This window comes from Hyperolius riggenbachi, chromosome 2 (assembly GCF_040937935.1).
Source record: "Hyperolius riggenbachi isolate aHypRig1 chromosome 2, aHypRig1.pri, whole genome shotgun sequence".
Classification (NCBI taxonomy): domain Eukaryota; kingdom Metazoa; phylum Chordata; class Amphibia; order Anura; family Hyperoliidae; genus Hyperolius; species Hyperolius riggenbachi.
The window spans coordinates 562,044,055-562,059,451 of NC_090647.1; the positions used below are offsets into that span (position 1 = coordinate 562,044,055).

General features: G+C 46.1%; 1 protein-coding gene across 1 annotated transcript in view; it reads left to right on the forward strand.

Moving 5' to 3' along the window:
* LOC137547384 (uncharacterized) overlaps window positions 1-10,986 on the forward strand; it is a 62,248-nt gene extending 51,262 nt beyond the window's left edge. Inside the window, exons 3-5 of the mRNA XM_068270933.1 lie at window positions 1,475-1,738; window positions 2,956-3,047; window positions 10,348-10,986. Coding sequence (XP_068127034.1) covers window positions 1,475-1,738; window positions 2,956-3,047; window positions 10,348-10,785 — 794 coding nt within the window. The 3' untranslated portion in view covers window positions 10,786-10,986. The remainder of the gene's footprint in view (window positions 1-1,474; window positions 1,739-2,955; window positions 3,048-10,347) is intronic.
* The last annotated feature ends 4,411 nt before the right edge of the window (window positions 10,987-15,397 follow it).

Genomic DNA, 15,397 nt, shown 5'->3' on the forward strand with positions numbered 1-15,397 from the left:
GGTATAAAAATCGCAGAGGACCCAAAATTAATGTCCTCCACTTTGAAACATCATCCTGATTACATCCTTGCCAGCTTGAGGACATGCTGGCATCCGGCTTGTTTGGACTTTGACACTGAGTCCTCCACTCTGAAACCAAGGACTTGGCATTTCTTTTCCCAGAAAGGATATATTTCACCTGAACTTAAGTGTACGTATTTTCTTCCATTTTTATTTCCATACTGGCTACTAATGTATCTATAATTGTTGATTTTAATGATTTTCTGTATATATTAATTATTTATATTGCATTTTTAATAAACAATGCTAACGTAATTTATTTGTTCAGCTACCCTGCTATTCAGCCGCACAAACTGAACCCTGGCTTCTGAAGAGTCGCTACTATTGTTGATAGCTAGATATCATAGAGTATGTTTAACCGTTTTTATTTGCAGGTCTAGAATTAGCCAGTATGTGGGCTCCTCTGTCCCATGGTAACAGAGGTGGTGGCAGTTATACCCTGAAATAGTGTGTAATTTGTAATTACCGTAACTCACAGGCTCCCTTCTAGTCGGTCTGCTGCCAAAATCCCAGCGGTTTCTGCGCACCGATTGCGACCACAGCTTGCATGGTCTGTGTGCTGAAACCGATTGGAAGGCATTTTCCGGTCCAGCCACTAGGGGGCTTGTGACAGTGTTCATCAAGTAAAACGCATTTCTTTGTCCATTCTAAACACTGGCATGGATGTGGCCCTCGAGAACTGGAGTTCAACTCCTGAGGATGAGAGAGCTTTGTGTGTTACCTTTGTCTCTCTGGAAAAAAAAATTAAAATATTTGTAAGTGTGTTGCATGACTGATGGGGAGTGTGTGTGGGGGAGAGGCTGCAGATCACATGGTCAGTGTGGGCACAAGAGCTAGCAATCTATGCCATGTCTCTGTGCTGGTGACACATGACTGAGCGGGAGTGTAAATGAGGGAGGGGCTACAGATCACATGATCATTGTGGGCACAAGAGCTAGCAATCTATGCCATGTCTCTGTGCTGGTGTCACATGACTGATGGGGAGTGTATATGGGGGAGGGGCTACAGATCACATGGTCAGTGTGGGTACAAGAGCTAGCGATCTATGCCATGTCTCTATGCTGGTGACACATGACTGATGGGGAGTGTATGTGGGGGAGGGGCTGCAGATCACGTGGTCAGTGTGGGTACAAGAGCTAGCAATCTATCCCATGACTCTGTGCTGGTGTCACATGACTGATGGGGAGTGTAAGTGGGGGGGGGGGCTGCAGATCACATGGTCAGTGTGGGTACAAGAGCTAGCACTCTATGCCATGCCTCTGTACTGGTGTCACATGACTGATGGGGAGTGTATGTGGGGGGAGGGGCTGCAGATCACATGATCAGTGTGGGTACAAGAGCTAGCAATCTATGCCATGTGTCTGTGCTGGTGTCACATGACTGATGGGGCGTGTCCTTCTCCTGATCATTGCAGATCCGGTTCTCATCTACAACATAAGCAGTAACAGCAGCCGGCTGGGGGAGGACATTGCTGTGACTGTCCAGTTCTCTGGAGAAGAGAGCCATGTCACCTGGGAGCTGGACGGGGGGCGTCTCCCTGAGAGATACCGGCTGATAGATGACAACAGGACGCTGATTATCCCGAGTGTGCAGAGAGACGATGCCGAGAGGACATTCCGGGTCAGGGTCACCAACCCCGTCAGTGAGGAGGTCCGGGACTACCGGCTGGAGATCACAGGTAAGGGGGCGGGTACTGGGGCGATCATGTGACCTGTATAGAGGGGGAGGGGGCGGTGCTGGGACCACCGGCTGGAGATCAGAGGAAGGGGGTGGGTACTGGGGTGATCATGTGACCTGTATAGAGGGGGGAGGGGGCGGTGCTGGGACCAACGGCTGGAGATCAGAGGAAGGGGGTGGGTACTGGGGTGATCATGTGACCTGTATAGAGGGGGGAGGGGGCGGTGCTGGGACCACCGGCTGGAGATCAGAGGAAGGGGGTGGGTACTGGGTGGGGTGATCATGTGACCTGTATAGAGGGGGGTAGGGCATTGTCATAGTGTGAGGGGTACACAGAGCAGTGACACTATAATTCGGTGTGCATGGATAGTGAAGCCTTGTAATATAAACAGGCACACATCATCCATATCAGGGGATTGTGCTGTTGTTCTGGGCGTTGTAGTACATCTGGTCATCCTATAGCTGAACATTGCTCTGTAGCTGGTAATCTGCTGCTCTGGTACCACCACCTCCGGCACCGCATGATTAGTGGGGGAATGACACTCCTCACCTGCAGCTACATACAGGTTTAATGCTAAGGGTATGCAGCTTTAATTGGGACAATTAAATGCACTAATTATCACTTCCTGAATGGTTTTATTTCTTTTTCTCCCCCATGCTTCCCTCTTCCAGCGCCCTCTATAGGATGAGCACAGCCTCCCCTGCTTGTGTGTATGTTTCAGCAGCCATTGTGGTCTGGCTGTAGCTCACTTGCCTCTGTACCGGTGCAGCCCATTTATATAATGGTGTAAGTAGTGCAATTTGTACCTCCCTGGAGATCTTAAACCGATTTATTTGCATGCATGTGTTCCCTAGAACGATAAAACCAGACAGGCCTCAACAGGGATCTCGGATTCGAGAGCTTGCTTGCTGGCTGGTGTGGGCAGAGTAGGGACCCTTTCGACCTGGAGGAAACCTCATTGCTGGTGAAAGGGTTTAGTACAGAATACTCTTGCATGTAAACTTTTTTGGAAGCGAACATCCTCCATCAGAGCAACCAAGTACAACTTCCATTAGAGTTATTTTTATCATTACTAGAGTTCCAGTTTGTTGATGCTTGAGGGCAGAGGGTTAATGATTGTTTGCAGGGGCAGACCAGGTGAGAGATCACTGGAGATATGTGCTGGTGGATGGTATGTTTATCACACTTATAACATTGTATGTACGGTTTCCTTACAGAGCCTTCCATGTGGATGAGAAGTCACATTTCCATTGTTACTGCTGTGAGTGTCGCATTGCTGGTTGGATTGATAATCTGCATTATACATCTGGTATGTAACAGTCACATCTCTCTGCACTGAGTGGTGAAATGAGTTCCTGGTAATGTAGAGTCTGTGGATTCGCTGAGCTCCATCTCTGCTCCTCCATCATCTCTGTAAGGCTGGGTACACACGTTGCCATTTCCCGCTCGATCAGCGGGATTGATTCGATTATTTCCAAGATGTTCAATTGGGTTTCGATCGATACAGCCGTCGATTTTGCATGTTAAGTATACAAAATCGACGGCTGTATCGAGCAAAACCCGATCAAATAAGTTGGAAATAATCGAATCGATCCCGCGGATCGAGCGGGAAATCGCAACGTGTGTACCCAGCATAAGGTAGAAAGGCTGGTTGAAGGGGGCTTCCTGGCCATCTATCTATGGCAAACGTCCAACCACCATATCTCCAGGCCTAGGAAATCTCTGAAACATAGTAAATCCTTGATTTAGTGCACAGTTTGCGATCATAGATGCTCATGGGGATACATTTTCAGGAAAAATTGGGCCATTCAGCAGTACTCTCTAAAATTATCTCAAAGCGCAATAGTATCACTCATAGATTGCACATGTCCCATAGAGTGCGCTATCACCAGACCAGGCAAGTCTTTCCAAAACCACTATATTTATGTTCAGCGCACATCCATCAACTTTTACAACTTCTTAAAAAATGCCTCATTAACCAATTCCAGTGTCTTGCAGCTTTATGAAGTGACCATCACCATAAGCACCCAATAGAAGCAGACTCACCGGACGTATTGGCCACTGTTAGACTGGCCAACCATGCACAAGTCCAGGAAGCCTAGGAGCCTCAGGATCCTGGTATCAACTTTGTCAGTTGGACACCTCCCACTTTGATTTTCTTTAGTGCAAGACCTCAGAAAAAAAGCTCACTTAGGCCCCGTTCACATCACAAACGCGGACGGCCACGCATGCGGACCGCAACGCGTACGAACGCACGCCATCCGCGTTTGTGTGCGTTGCGTGGCTGATCCCATCACTGAAAAGTGAATGGGACAGCCACGCGTTTTTACAAAAAACGCGTGCAGCATGCGTTCCCCGACCGCACAGGTCCGGAACGCATGCAGTGTGAACATCAGACAGTGCACTCTATGCACTGTCTGATGTCGTGCGTGTCTGTCTCCTGCACGCGTTTCCAAAACACGGCTGGAAACGTGTGCAGTGTGAACGGGGCCATAGCGTGATACTGTTATCACTAAAAACATTTATTTTAAAATTGCACTCACACATATTCCACATATTCCACCATAAGCTTATGGTGATGGTTACTTCATAAAGCTGCAAGACACTAAAATTGGTTAATGAGGAATTCTTGTAAGAAGTTGTAAAAGTTGATGGATGTGCGCTGAACATTCAGCAGTACTGGCCAATGTACTGGCCAATGTTTCCACGGAATCGCCCTCATTTCTGACTAGCTGTTATTATAGGTCGTACTGAACCTAACTTGGCCATGTTTGTATCCGGCGCTCCTCCGCAAGGTGGGCTCCGTCTCAACGTGACATCACGCATACCTGACGGCTCGCGTTCTTCTTTAAGCGTCCGTCCTGCCGGCAGGGAGCACTCAGATTTCTTCTGCCAGCTTGATCTGAACCATATTAGTGAACTGAAGTTAAAAAAAAAAAATCCAAGTTTAACTTACCTGGTGCTTCTACCAGCCCCCTGTAGCCGCCCTGTGCCTATGCTGTCACTTAGTGATCCTCCAGCCCCTGCAGCCGCCCTGTGCCCCCGCTGTCACTTAGTGATCCTCCAGCCCCTGCAGCCGCCCTGTGCCCATGCTGTCACTTAGTGATCCTCCAGCCCCTGCAGCCGCCCTGTGCCCCCGCTGTCACTTAGTGATCCTCCAGTCCCCTGCAGCATACCTTTTATTTGAATGCACGGCCCCGGTCTGCACACCTCCTGATTGCACAACACGCGCAGTGTTGTGAAATCTCTACTGCGCATGTGCATAACGCTCCCAGCAATGGGAACATGATCAAGGACGGCCGCACATGCGCAGTGGACAATGACTTAGCGAGTCGCCCGACCGAAAGGGGCGTTGCGGAGGACTGGATCACTGAGCGTTTATCACTGAATGACGGCGCGGGCACAGGGCAGCTGCAAGGGCGGGTAGAAGCCCAGGTAAGTTAAACTCGTGTTTTTTTTTTACTTTTATACTAAGGTTCCCTTTAAAAGCCTGTGAGCATGGTGGTATGGTAGATGGCCTACACTTATGGCTCTAAGCCCCGCATATGACACTCGCCCCAGGCCCCGCATACTCTAAGGCCGCCTCTGACTGCATGCACACTCTGGGACAATTTCATTTTTTCAATTTACAATTTTATGGTTCTTTAACCTCCTTAGCGGTAACCCCGTACTGGACACTGGGTAAGCCGCCGCGGAGGATTCCTCAGGCCCTGCTGGGCCAATTTGCATAATTTTTTTTTTCAAACACGCAGCTAGCACTTTGCTAGCTGCATGTTTGTTGCGATTGCCACCGCTGATGCGCTGCTACCCGCTGCGATACAGGCCCCCCCCCGCATACCCCTTGCGCAGCCTGGCCAATCGCCGCCAGGCTGCGCTATGGGGTGGATCGGGATTCCCTGTGACATCACGACGTTCATCGCCATGGCGACGGGGAAAGCCCTCAAGGAATTCCCGTTCAGAACGGGATTTCCTTATGGGCAAGCGGCGCCGGCGGCGATCGGTTAGTACGGGGGGACGCCGCAGGGAGGGGGGAAGCATGTAGCTAGCGCTAGGCTAGCTACATGCTAAAAAAAAAAAAAGTGAAAAAAACCCTCCCGTGGCCGCGCAGCCGCACAAATCGTACCGCCAGGGAGGTTAAGAAATCATTGAAGTCCCTTCTCATTGTTGAAGTAGTGGCCACAAAATATTGGATAGCACAGCGGACATTGCAGTCACTGATGTTTGTGTAGATGGCCTCTACATCACAGGCCTGCCTGGGCCACACTGGCACTGCAAAACAGACCGTTAGCAGATCCTAATGGAACGGTTCTGAACGATGCTAACTGATCCAATGTTAACCCATGGTCCGTTTAAACTGATCCATTCTACATTAGGGATGAGATCCAAAGAATCCCAAACTCAGAAGTCACAGCAGATCCCTGTATAAACAAATCAGGACAACATGCTTTCTCAATGAGGCTACTAATGCCAGACACAATGCTACTATTGCACTAGCATCGTTTCTAAAGTTTTCTTCAAAGGGAATCTGAAGTTAAAATAAACTTATGATATAATGATTTGTATGTGTAATACAGCTAAGAAATAAAACATTAGGAGCACAGATATGAGTCTCATATTGTTCCCAGTACAGGAAGAGTTGAGAAAGTTCAGTTGTTATCTATGCAAAAGAGCTTCTGTGAGCTCTGCGACTTTATAAAGTCCAGGACAGCACTGTCTTTTGAAGCACTTATCTCAACTGTCTCTCATTATTTCTTCTTTGTTTATGGGTTTTCTTCTGAGAAAATCTCAAAGGGTCACTAGCCTGCTCTGTGAAATCATTTAAAATGTTGAGTGTAGTGTATAAACTGCAAATATTAGAGAATGATGCAATGTTATAAAGCTATATACTTGAAAATAAAAATATGACACTATTTTCTTTGCTACTGATGTTCAATTAAGTATCCGTATTACACAACCAATTCATTATATCAAGAGGTTTTTTTTTCCGCATTAGTGTCACTTTAATAGTGTGGGATTTATCATGTTATCAGCCTATTGCTGGTCCTTATCTAATTCATGAATTCCCACTATGTCCATATTCTTTGTTTTTAATGTTTTAACTATGTGTGTTGATCAATAAAGTTTATGTACTTGACTAACCACTTACGGACCGCGCTAGTTGCAATATACGCCCTGTTTAGGAGCTATTATCCCTGCCAGGGCGTAGATTTCAACTTTGTGCCGCTCTCTCCGCTGCAGCTCACTCGCCCTGCCATCAGTATGACAGCAGAACTCTGTGATTTCACTGGCTCCTGACCCTGTGATGATCACTGTGAGCCAATCTCATTGGCTCACATTGCTCACAGGGTCAGACGCCAATGTGGCATGACGTCGTGGGGACCCATTTTTCGTACCAGCGATCTCTGGTGCTTAAAGAGAACCAGAGATGAAGCACCCTCATGTATTTTATTACATTTATCAGTGGGAACAGTAAACACCTACCCTGCTTTTAGTTTCATTCTTATCTGCTTAATTAGTCTATTAGCAGCTGTGATAAGAATCCCCGACTGGCTCAGTCTAGGTTTGACCTGGAATCATTATAGCTGAGTCACTCTTCCTGAGTCACTCTTCTGTGGAGTCTTTTCAAGCCCAAGCCTGCCACCTTCTGGCTCAGATGTCCTGCTTTGCATACTGAGAGCTGTGATGATATGGGAGGGGCTGCTGCTGCTTAGAGAGAAGCTCTGAAACAGACAAGTGTGGCTGCAAGCCTGCAATATGATCTGTGTGCTCTCAGCATAGATACTGATGATGATTGCAGTTTCATTCCTATGAGAGAGACTTCCTACAGGCACATCATACCAAAATGAAAGCACACAGATGAAAGACTGCAGCAGCCTTTCTCATATAGCCTAAATAGCAGCCTAGTCTCATATAGCCTAGACAGCACATCCAGAACAACTCATAACCCGGAAGGAGAAGGGATATGAGCCGGCGGCCATATTTGATTTTTCCTGGAGCAATAATGGATACAAAAACACTAAAAAAGGCACACCAGAGCGACGAAATTATCAGGTAGAGCATTTATTCTTTACAAGCTATCGACTGATATGTTTATTTTGTGTGACACGTTCATCTCTGGTTCCCTTTAAGAGGGCAGAGGCTGCAGGTATCAAAGTGGTTAAGCAATTCATGGTGTGGCTTTGTGTAGATCACTTTTTATCCAGTTTCTACAATAAACTTTGGTCTATTGCACACTCTGTCTTGTCACTACGTTGCACATGTGCTGCCGCACTTGTTTATTGTTGAATGTTGCGAGTCCTCGCTTGTGTTTGCTAGAAGTCTTTTCTTAACCCCCTTGGCGGTCTGATTATTTACGGATTTGAGGGTCTAAATGCGGTGCAACTTTTTTGCATGCTTTTAGACCCTAAAACCTGGAAAAACATCACACCACAGAGAGATCTGCAGCAGCCCCAGCAATCACTCACCTCCCTGGGGTCCAGCGCTGCAGTTCTACCTCCGTCCTCCGGGTGGTGCTGTAACCCTATAGTGAGATTGCCAGCTGTTGTCATGACGACAGCCGGCGATCTCACCAGGGGGAAGCAGAGCCTCGGAGAAGAGTAAGAAGAATGGTGGCCAACGTCGGGATCCCCCGGGAGGTGAGTGAAAACGCCTGCTGTGCGCATTGCTCTGCATAGATCTCTGGCGGCTATCACGAGTCCAGCTCGGGATAACCACTCCTGGCTTGTTTTTTCCACCCCAGAGCTGGACTAAGAGAGGGAGAGGGGCAGAGAGATAAATACCAGCTCCGCCTCCTCAACACTGCTAGTCAGCAAAGAGAACCTGTCACTCCTGTCCCCCCCCCCCCTCATCTCAATAGAAGAAAATCATACCCAGAACTCTCTGGAATTGAAAAAAAAGTGTTTTACCTCACCAAAATGAGGGAGCACGGGGTAGATGATGGTGTAGCTCCAAAGAAAAAAGATAATATCAACCTCTGCTTCAAAATCACATACAAAACTTTATTCAAAGGTTAATCACACTATGCATGTCACTGCTGTATCAAACGTTAAAAACATGAAACACGCTGCGGGATGTTGATAGTACAGCTGGCTGGGCTCATACAATCAGCACTACAACATACAAAACACACCTGGGATCCCATTAACCATGCACTGCTTCTCTAGCAATGAGCTCAATTGATCTAATCTTAAGTCCTGGAAATCCCCTTTTAGTGCAGGGAGTATAATTCATAGGGCATCAGTCAATAAAGAGGTGGTAGCAGCGCCACTACAATACAGTTCCTCTCATACTGGGCCGTCACTGTCAATGGCAAGTGGTATCAACAGTGTAAACACACAGAATGTTCGCCTCAACAGAGGCTCTCACCACTCCATTGCGTAGTTGTCAGCCGTCAGATTTCCTGGAATCATAGATAGAACAGCAGCATCCTCCATCATAGTAGAGTCCCAAGGATGGCAGTGATGTCGTGATCCCCCAAACAGTGATAGGCAGGTGGGTGTGTGCCCGCATAAGCCTCCAGCCGGGGTACAATCAGCCGCACGTCCCTTTTTGTAAGTTGCCCATAAAGCACGTCCGGCGCCGGACTTCACTGTGGGCATAGGCAGGGAGAGAGGCTGGTGTGTGATAGGCCGTGGACCTCCGTCACCACGCGTATCGGCCGCTTCCGGTGTAGTGTCAGAATGGGCAGCCCCGCACGTTTTGCAGCCCCGCATGCGCAGTAGGAGCTTGCGTCCCATTAAATTGTGCAGCCACGTAAAACGTCCTAAATATCTCCGCTTCCACACCACGTACACTTTCGAAATTTTCAGGGGAGGGAGGGGACCCCCAGATCTAGCTCTGTGCCGAATTGCAGCCCCCGAGCCCCGCTGGTTCCCGAGACTGATTGCAGCAAACCTATCTCGGGAACTAGCGGGGCTCGGGGGCTGCAATTCGACACAGAACTAGATTTGGGGGTCCCCTCCCTCCCCTGAAAATTTCGGGAGTGTACGTGGTGCGGAAGCGGAGATATTTCAGGTAAATAATGTCTAACTTCCCACTGAGCATGCGTGGTACTCAGTGAGGAAGGCTGCTTCCGGGCTGCCCATTCTGACATTACACCGGCCTTAATCATGTGATCAGTGGGGGCGGTTTCCAGTTGCGGCGTTTATAGCGTCTCCTTCATGCGACGTTAACGTTGCATAACATACACCCCATCTTGTGGACATTTTCTAAACTGCAGTTCAGTTCATATAGAAGTATCAATGCGGCCATAAGGTCGCATAGTGCTTGGCGCCATCTTGTGGATTTTTCCAATACTACACCCCAATCTTCATTATAGTCAGGTGTAGCCTTGCGCCATCTTGTAAATTTATGCAGTGATGTAACATAGTTCTTTGTTTCTCCAGGTGATTTTACACGGGATAAGGGGCTCAGTCCACTAGCCTATACCTGATTAGTCCCATTAGATTACTCTAGATTCTGATCAAGGAACTAAATATTTTGGCCAATATCATTGATGTTATCTCATCTCACACCATAATGCCAAAGCATGGCCTGCAGCAGTCAGAGGGGGGTGGAGTGATGTATGTTTTGTGATGTCACCTGACCTCTCATCCTGCTTATGTTCACAGAAACGTCGCCAGAGGAAGGCAAATAGAGATGAGGAGAAACCTGCAGGGCTAGAAATGGTGATTGAAAACAACAATGACTGTCACCAAACAGAAGATGGCTATACTCCCGTTGTTCAGGATGACCCTGTGCTGACAGCAGAGAATGGTTCCACCTCTGTCACTGCAAAAGGCTGTACTCCCATTGGTCAAGATGGCCCTGTGCTGACAGCAGAGAATGGGTCCACCTCTGTCACTGCAAAAGGCTGTACTCCCATTGGTCAGGATGACCCTGTGCAGACAGCTTATAATGGCTCCACCCCTGTCGCCCCAAATGGCTATAATCCCATTGGCCAGGATGGATCTGTGCAGACAGCTGATAAAGGCTCCACCCCTGTAATCCTAAACGGTTATACTCCCATTCCTCAGGATAACTCTGCACCCATCACCCAGCTCCAGTAATGTGTGGCCATAGCTCTTCTGCACAAGATGGTTGGAGGTTGTCACCAGTAAGGAGTATGGACTGAAATAGTATAAACAGAGGAGCCAAAAAGAATAAAATACACTAAAAACGTTTAAAAATAGGAGGTTGTAGTGGACTTACCTCCCAACAGATAGCACAATAGGTTTGTTTCAAAATAAAAAACACTTTATTGGAGAACACTCCACTTTGCTGCAACACGTTTCTTGAGTCAAACCTGCTTCTTCAGGGAATGAGGGAGTCACTTAAGGACAGTATCTCTGTGCTGGTGCATAGCGCCATTATACTATTTCCATCCAGTTTATTGTCCACCCTTTGTAAAGCGGTGCTACTCCTTATTTCCATCTACTACAGAGAGTTACTTCTCTGAGGTTGGGTCTGATCTGTCCACCTGCATTTGCAGTAGTTGTCTGAGTGGTAACTCAGACTTGTATCATTTCATTGTCCTTGTCCATATTGACACTAACAAGTCTTTACATACTACACCATAAGGGCTCTTGGTTTTTCCCCCTTTTTGTTTCTCTTAAAGTGCACCAGAACTCAGAACTTCCTCTCTGCTCTAAAAGATATATGCAACAGCATAATCACCTTTAAAGAAAATCATTTCTTTGTTACAGCTGATAAAAATCCTGAAATAATTCTGCAGTGTGTCTGCTTCCTGCTTTCATGGAAGCAGACCTATTGTTAACATCTTGGTGCTTTCAAATGAGCTTATCTGCCATCTCTGCCATGGCAGTCATGTGACACAGCGAAGAGATCAAATTACAACTTGTGATCAGGCAGAGATGAGGGGGAATTAGACAGGCTAAACTCTCTAAATACATACAGGGAACATTTCTCTGTTTTCCCTCTGTCCTGTGGAAGAGTTCAGGTCCACATTAAGAGAGGCAGTATGGTTGGGATTCGGGACCCCCCTGCATACCCTGATTGTACTCATAGCTGAGCAGTGTGCTGGCACCACTGCTGTCTGTATTCAGCCATATCCTGGCAGGTTTACAGCAGCAATACGGGATTGATTACCTGCTTCATATTGATTTTATAAACTTACCGTATATACTCGCATATAAGCCGACCCGTGTATAAGCCGAGTCACCCACTTTTCCCTCAGAAACCAGGAAAAAGTGATTGACTCGTGTATAAGCCCCCTCCTCAATATAGCCCCCTCCACAGTAGCAAGCTGTGCCCCCAGTACAAGTCAGCCCCCCTCCCCATAGCCAGATGTGCCCCCAGGAACATACAGCTGTGTCTCAAGAAGCCACTAGATGGCGTCATAGATATGAGACACTGCGACACAGGAAGAATCCCTGATCATTGTACGGCTGACACATTGCTTGCATGCTCCGCTCCACAACCCGGAGGACACAGGTAGTCTTGAGCAGCGCACTCTGCACACCATGTTGCAGGGGATGGGGGGGGGGGGGGCATGGACACAGCAGGGAACCAGCTGGTAAGAGCAGGATCACTAGTGTACAATCCTTACGCTTCTCTGCCAATAACAAAACCTGCTCCATCATCAGGTCTGCTCCACTGACTCACATATGAGCCGAGGGGGGGACTTTTCTGCACATTTTTTTTATGCTCAAAAATTAGGCCTATATGCGAGTATATACAGTATATTTCTTTTAGTTTTATAACAAGAAAACGTAAGTGAGCCATCCTTAGCTGCATATTCAGTGCAGAATTGAAGACCGATCAGGGAAGCAGTTTAGCCTATAGAAGAGTTCCTGAAACGCCAACTCTAACTTGAGGCCATATTCACAGTGACTGCTGCTGTCACAGGGAAGGCAAGGGATTGGGGTGCCGCCCCTTCCCCAGGCATGACATTGCATACAATCAATGAAAAGTATGCTGCACTGTAACTTTCATGCGGGCGTTTTGCTGTAAAGCACTGCATGCAGCGTGTCACCATTCTACACTCTGTTACACCCCACGCAACTCACACCGGCTGCATTGTGAACATAAGTGATGTTTTGCAGTGTGGTGAGCCATGTTACAGAGCTGCCATTATGCCGCACCCCAAACCACGGCAGAACATATCATCCCGGGTAGTAAGGGATCTGTATACCAAGTTTCGTTCAAATCGGTCAAGCCGTTTTCGAGTGATCGCGGCACATACATACACACACATACACACATCCGATTTTATATATATATATTTATATATATATATATATATAGATAGATAGATAGATAGATAGATAGATAGATAGATAGATAGATAGATATAGATATATATAGATATATATATAGATAGATAGACAGATAGATAGATAGATAGATAGATAGAGATATATATATATATATATATATATATATATATATATAGATAGATAGATAGATAGATAGATAGATAGATAGATAGATAGATAGATAGATAGATAGATAGATAGATAGAGATATATATATATAGATATATATATATATATATATATATATATATATATAGATATAGATATATAGATAGATAGATTGTGTGTCAGAAGGTACTTCTATGGGAATGCTGGTTGGCTGAAAATGTATCCCTGTGATGTTTTTATCTGTTTCTGACGTACTGTTTTATTATTGTGTATGTTAATGTCTTTGTCTTTTCAACAAAACTTTTTTTTTCTTTTTATAAAAAAAACTTTAAAAAATAATAGACAACGCGTTTTAAGGGGTTCTGCCAACCTTATCAGGTCAATCTGAATTGCCTTACAGCTTCGGCCAAAAGTGTGAGCAACTCTATCTACATGTCCTGTCTGGCATCTTCTCAGAGACAAAATCCAACTGGCCACTACTTAATAAGTTGAGACCTGCTATTTACATTGCGTCCTATAGGATATTTTTTTTTTTATCATGTTCTTCCACCTATATATGTTTCAGCCATGGAATGTGTGTATACGTGTGTGTATATATCCTGTAAATATGTTTATGTTTTTATCAAGTAAAGATTTTATCTATTAACATGCCTGGTGTGTCCTTGCAGTACAAGTTTTATCAGCGGACAAGAAACCTCCATAAACCTTGTATGGCCTCTCTAATTACTACACAATCATCTTACATGAAACAGGTCTCTGCATAGCTCTATATATGAAGCATTTTGTAAGCTGGCAGCACAAGTCTTGTAGGCTAAATCTCCAGCATAACAAACACACATACAGTACCCCACAGAAGAGAGTTCACCTCTTATTTTGTTATATTTTATATTTTTTTATGGGACTACTCTGAAGTTATGAAACTAAAATACAATGTAAATTCAATGTGCTGTCCCATTACAGTAACTCAAAACACAGCCATTAATGTCTAGCCCGCTGGCAACAGAAGTGAGTTCACCCCTAAGTGCAGAATGTCAAAATTAAGCGCAAAATCTCCACCATTATTCTCCATCTCTGCCTGAACTGTCTTGGGCATGGAGCTCACTAGACCTTTACAGGTTGCCATTGAAATCCTCTTCCACTCCTTTAAATTCCTTTAAATTCTCACCCCAGGTAACTGCCAGGTCAAGTCTATCTTAGAGGATACCTTAGCACAAATATACATTTATTATATGTTTGCATGTGTAGTGGGCTCTCTTCATGCCCACCGCTCCCCCTTTTCTCCTCCGTTACTGTACACGACCACTTGATCTTACCCCCTAGTCAGGAGGATCAGTGCGGACTGCGCTGGCGCTGCCCAGTGACACGCGGCCTTGATCACCCACCAGAGGCCGGGAGCGCCCTGCCAAAACTACATAGTGCTCATGCACAGAGCACTCCCGGCTGCAGGTCAAGGACGCGTGTGGCCGGGCAGCGCCTGCACAGTCGGCACCAACCCTCCTGACTAGGAAGTAAGTTTGAGGGGTTGTGCACAGTAATGGAGGAGAATGGTGTGTGTGGGGGGGGGGGGGTCGGGGCAAGAGCAGAGTCCACTACACATGCCTTTTCCAGCCATTTTTAAATTCATATTCGTGCTAAGGTATCCTGTAACCACTTTTGCCTCACGCGGCTGTATATCTACGCCCCTCAGGACTTCATTTCCCCCACAGGGGCGTAGATATACAGAGCTTGCCGTGATCGCTGCTGTGCATGCTTCCGCCCGCATTCTCGGCGCCGCCTGTTAGCCCCGGAGATCAGTGAATAGGATCACAGATCCCATTCACCAACCTAAGTGTCCCTGTCAATGATCGCCGGCATCATGTAACAAAACGAAATTACACTTATACGCATTACTTTCTGATTGCGTGCTATTAGTACGCGGCAGGAAGAAAATGTATGAGGACATCTTGTGGCCAAATAGTAAAATTATACCTGCATACGTTTTATTAAGTAAAACATAACATATATACCATTAAAATCAACCCCTTACCTCCCCCACTCTTCCATAGTTACCCCCAAAAAATATGTGCATATAAAAGAAATAAAAAAATGTCAATTAAAAAAAAAATACATAGTTACCTTAGGGACAGAACTTTTTTTTAATATGTATGTCCTGAGGATTTATTACTGTTATTTATGAAAATGTGTTTTTAATTAGTGATGGATGCAAAAACTGAAAAAAAATGCACCTTTTATTTCCAAATAAAATATTGGCACCAAACATTGTACTAGGGACATATTTTAAACATTGTAAGGCCTC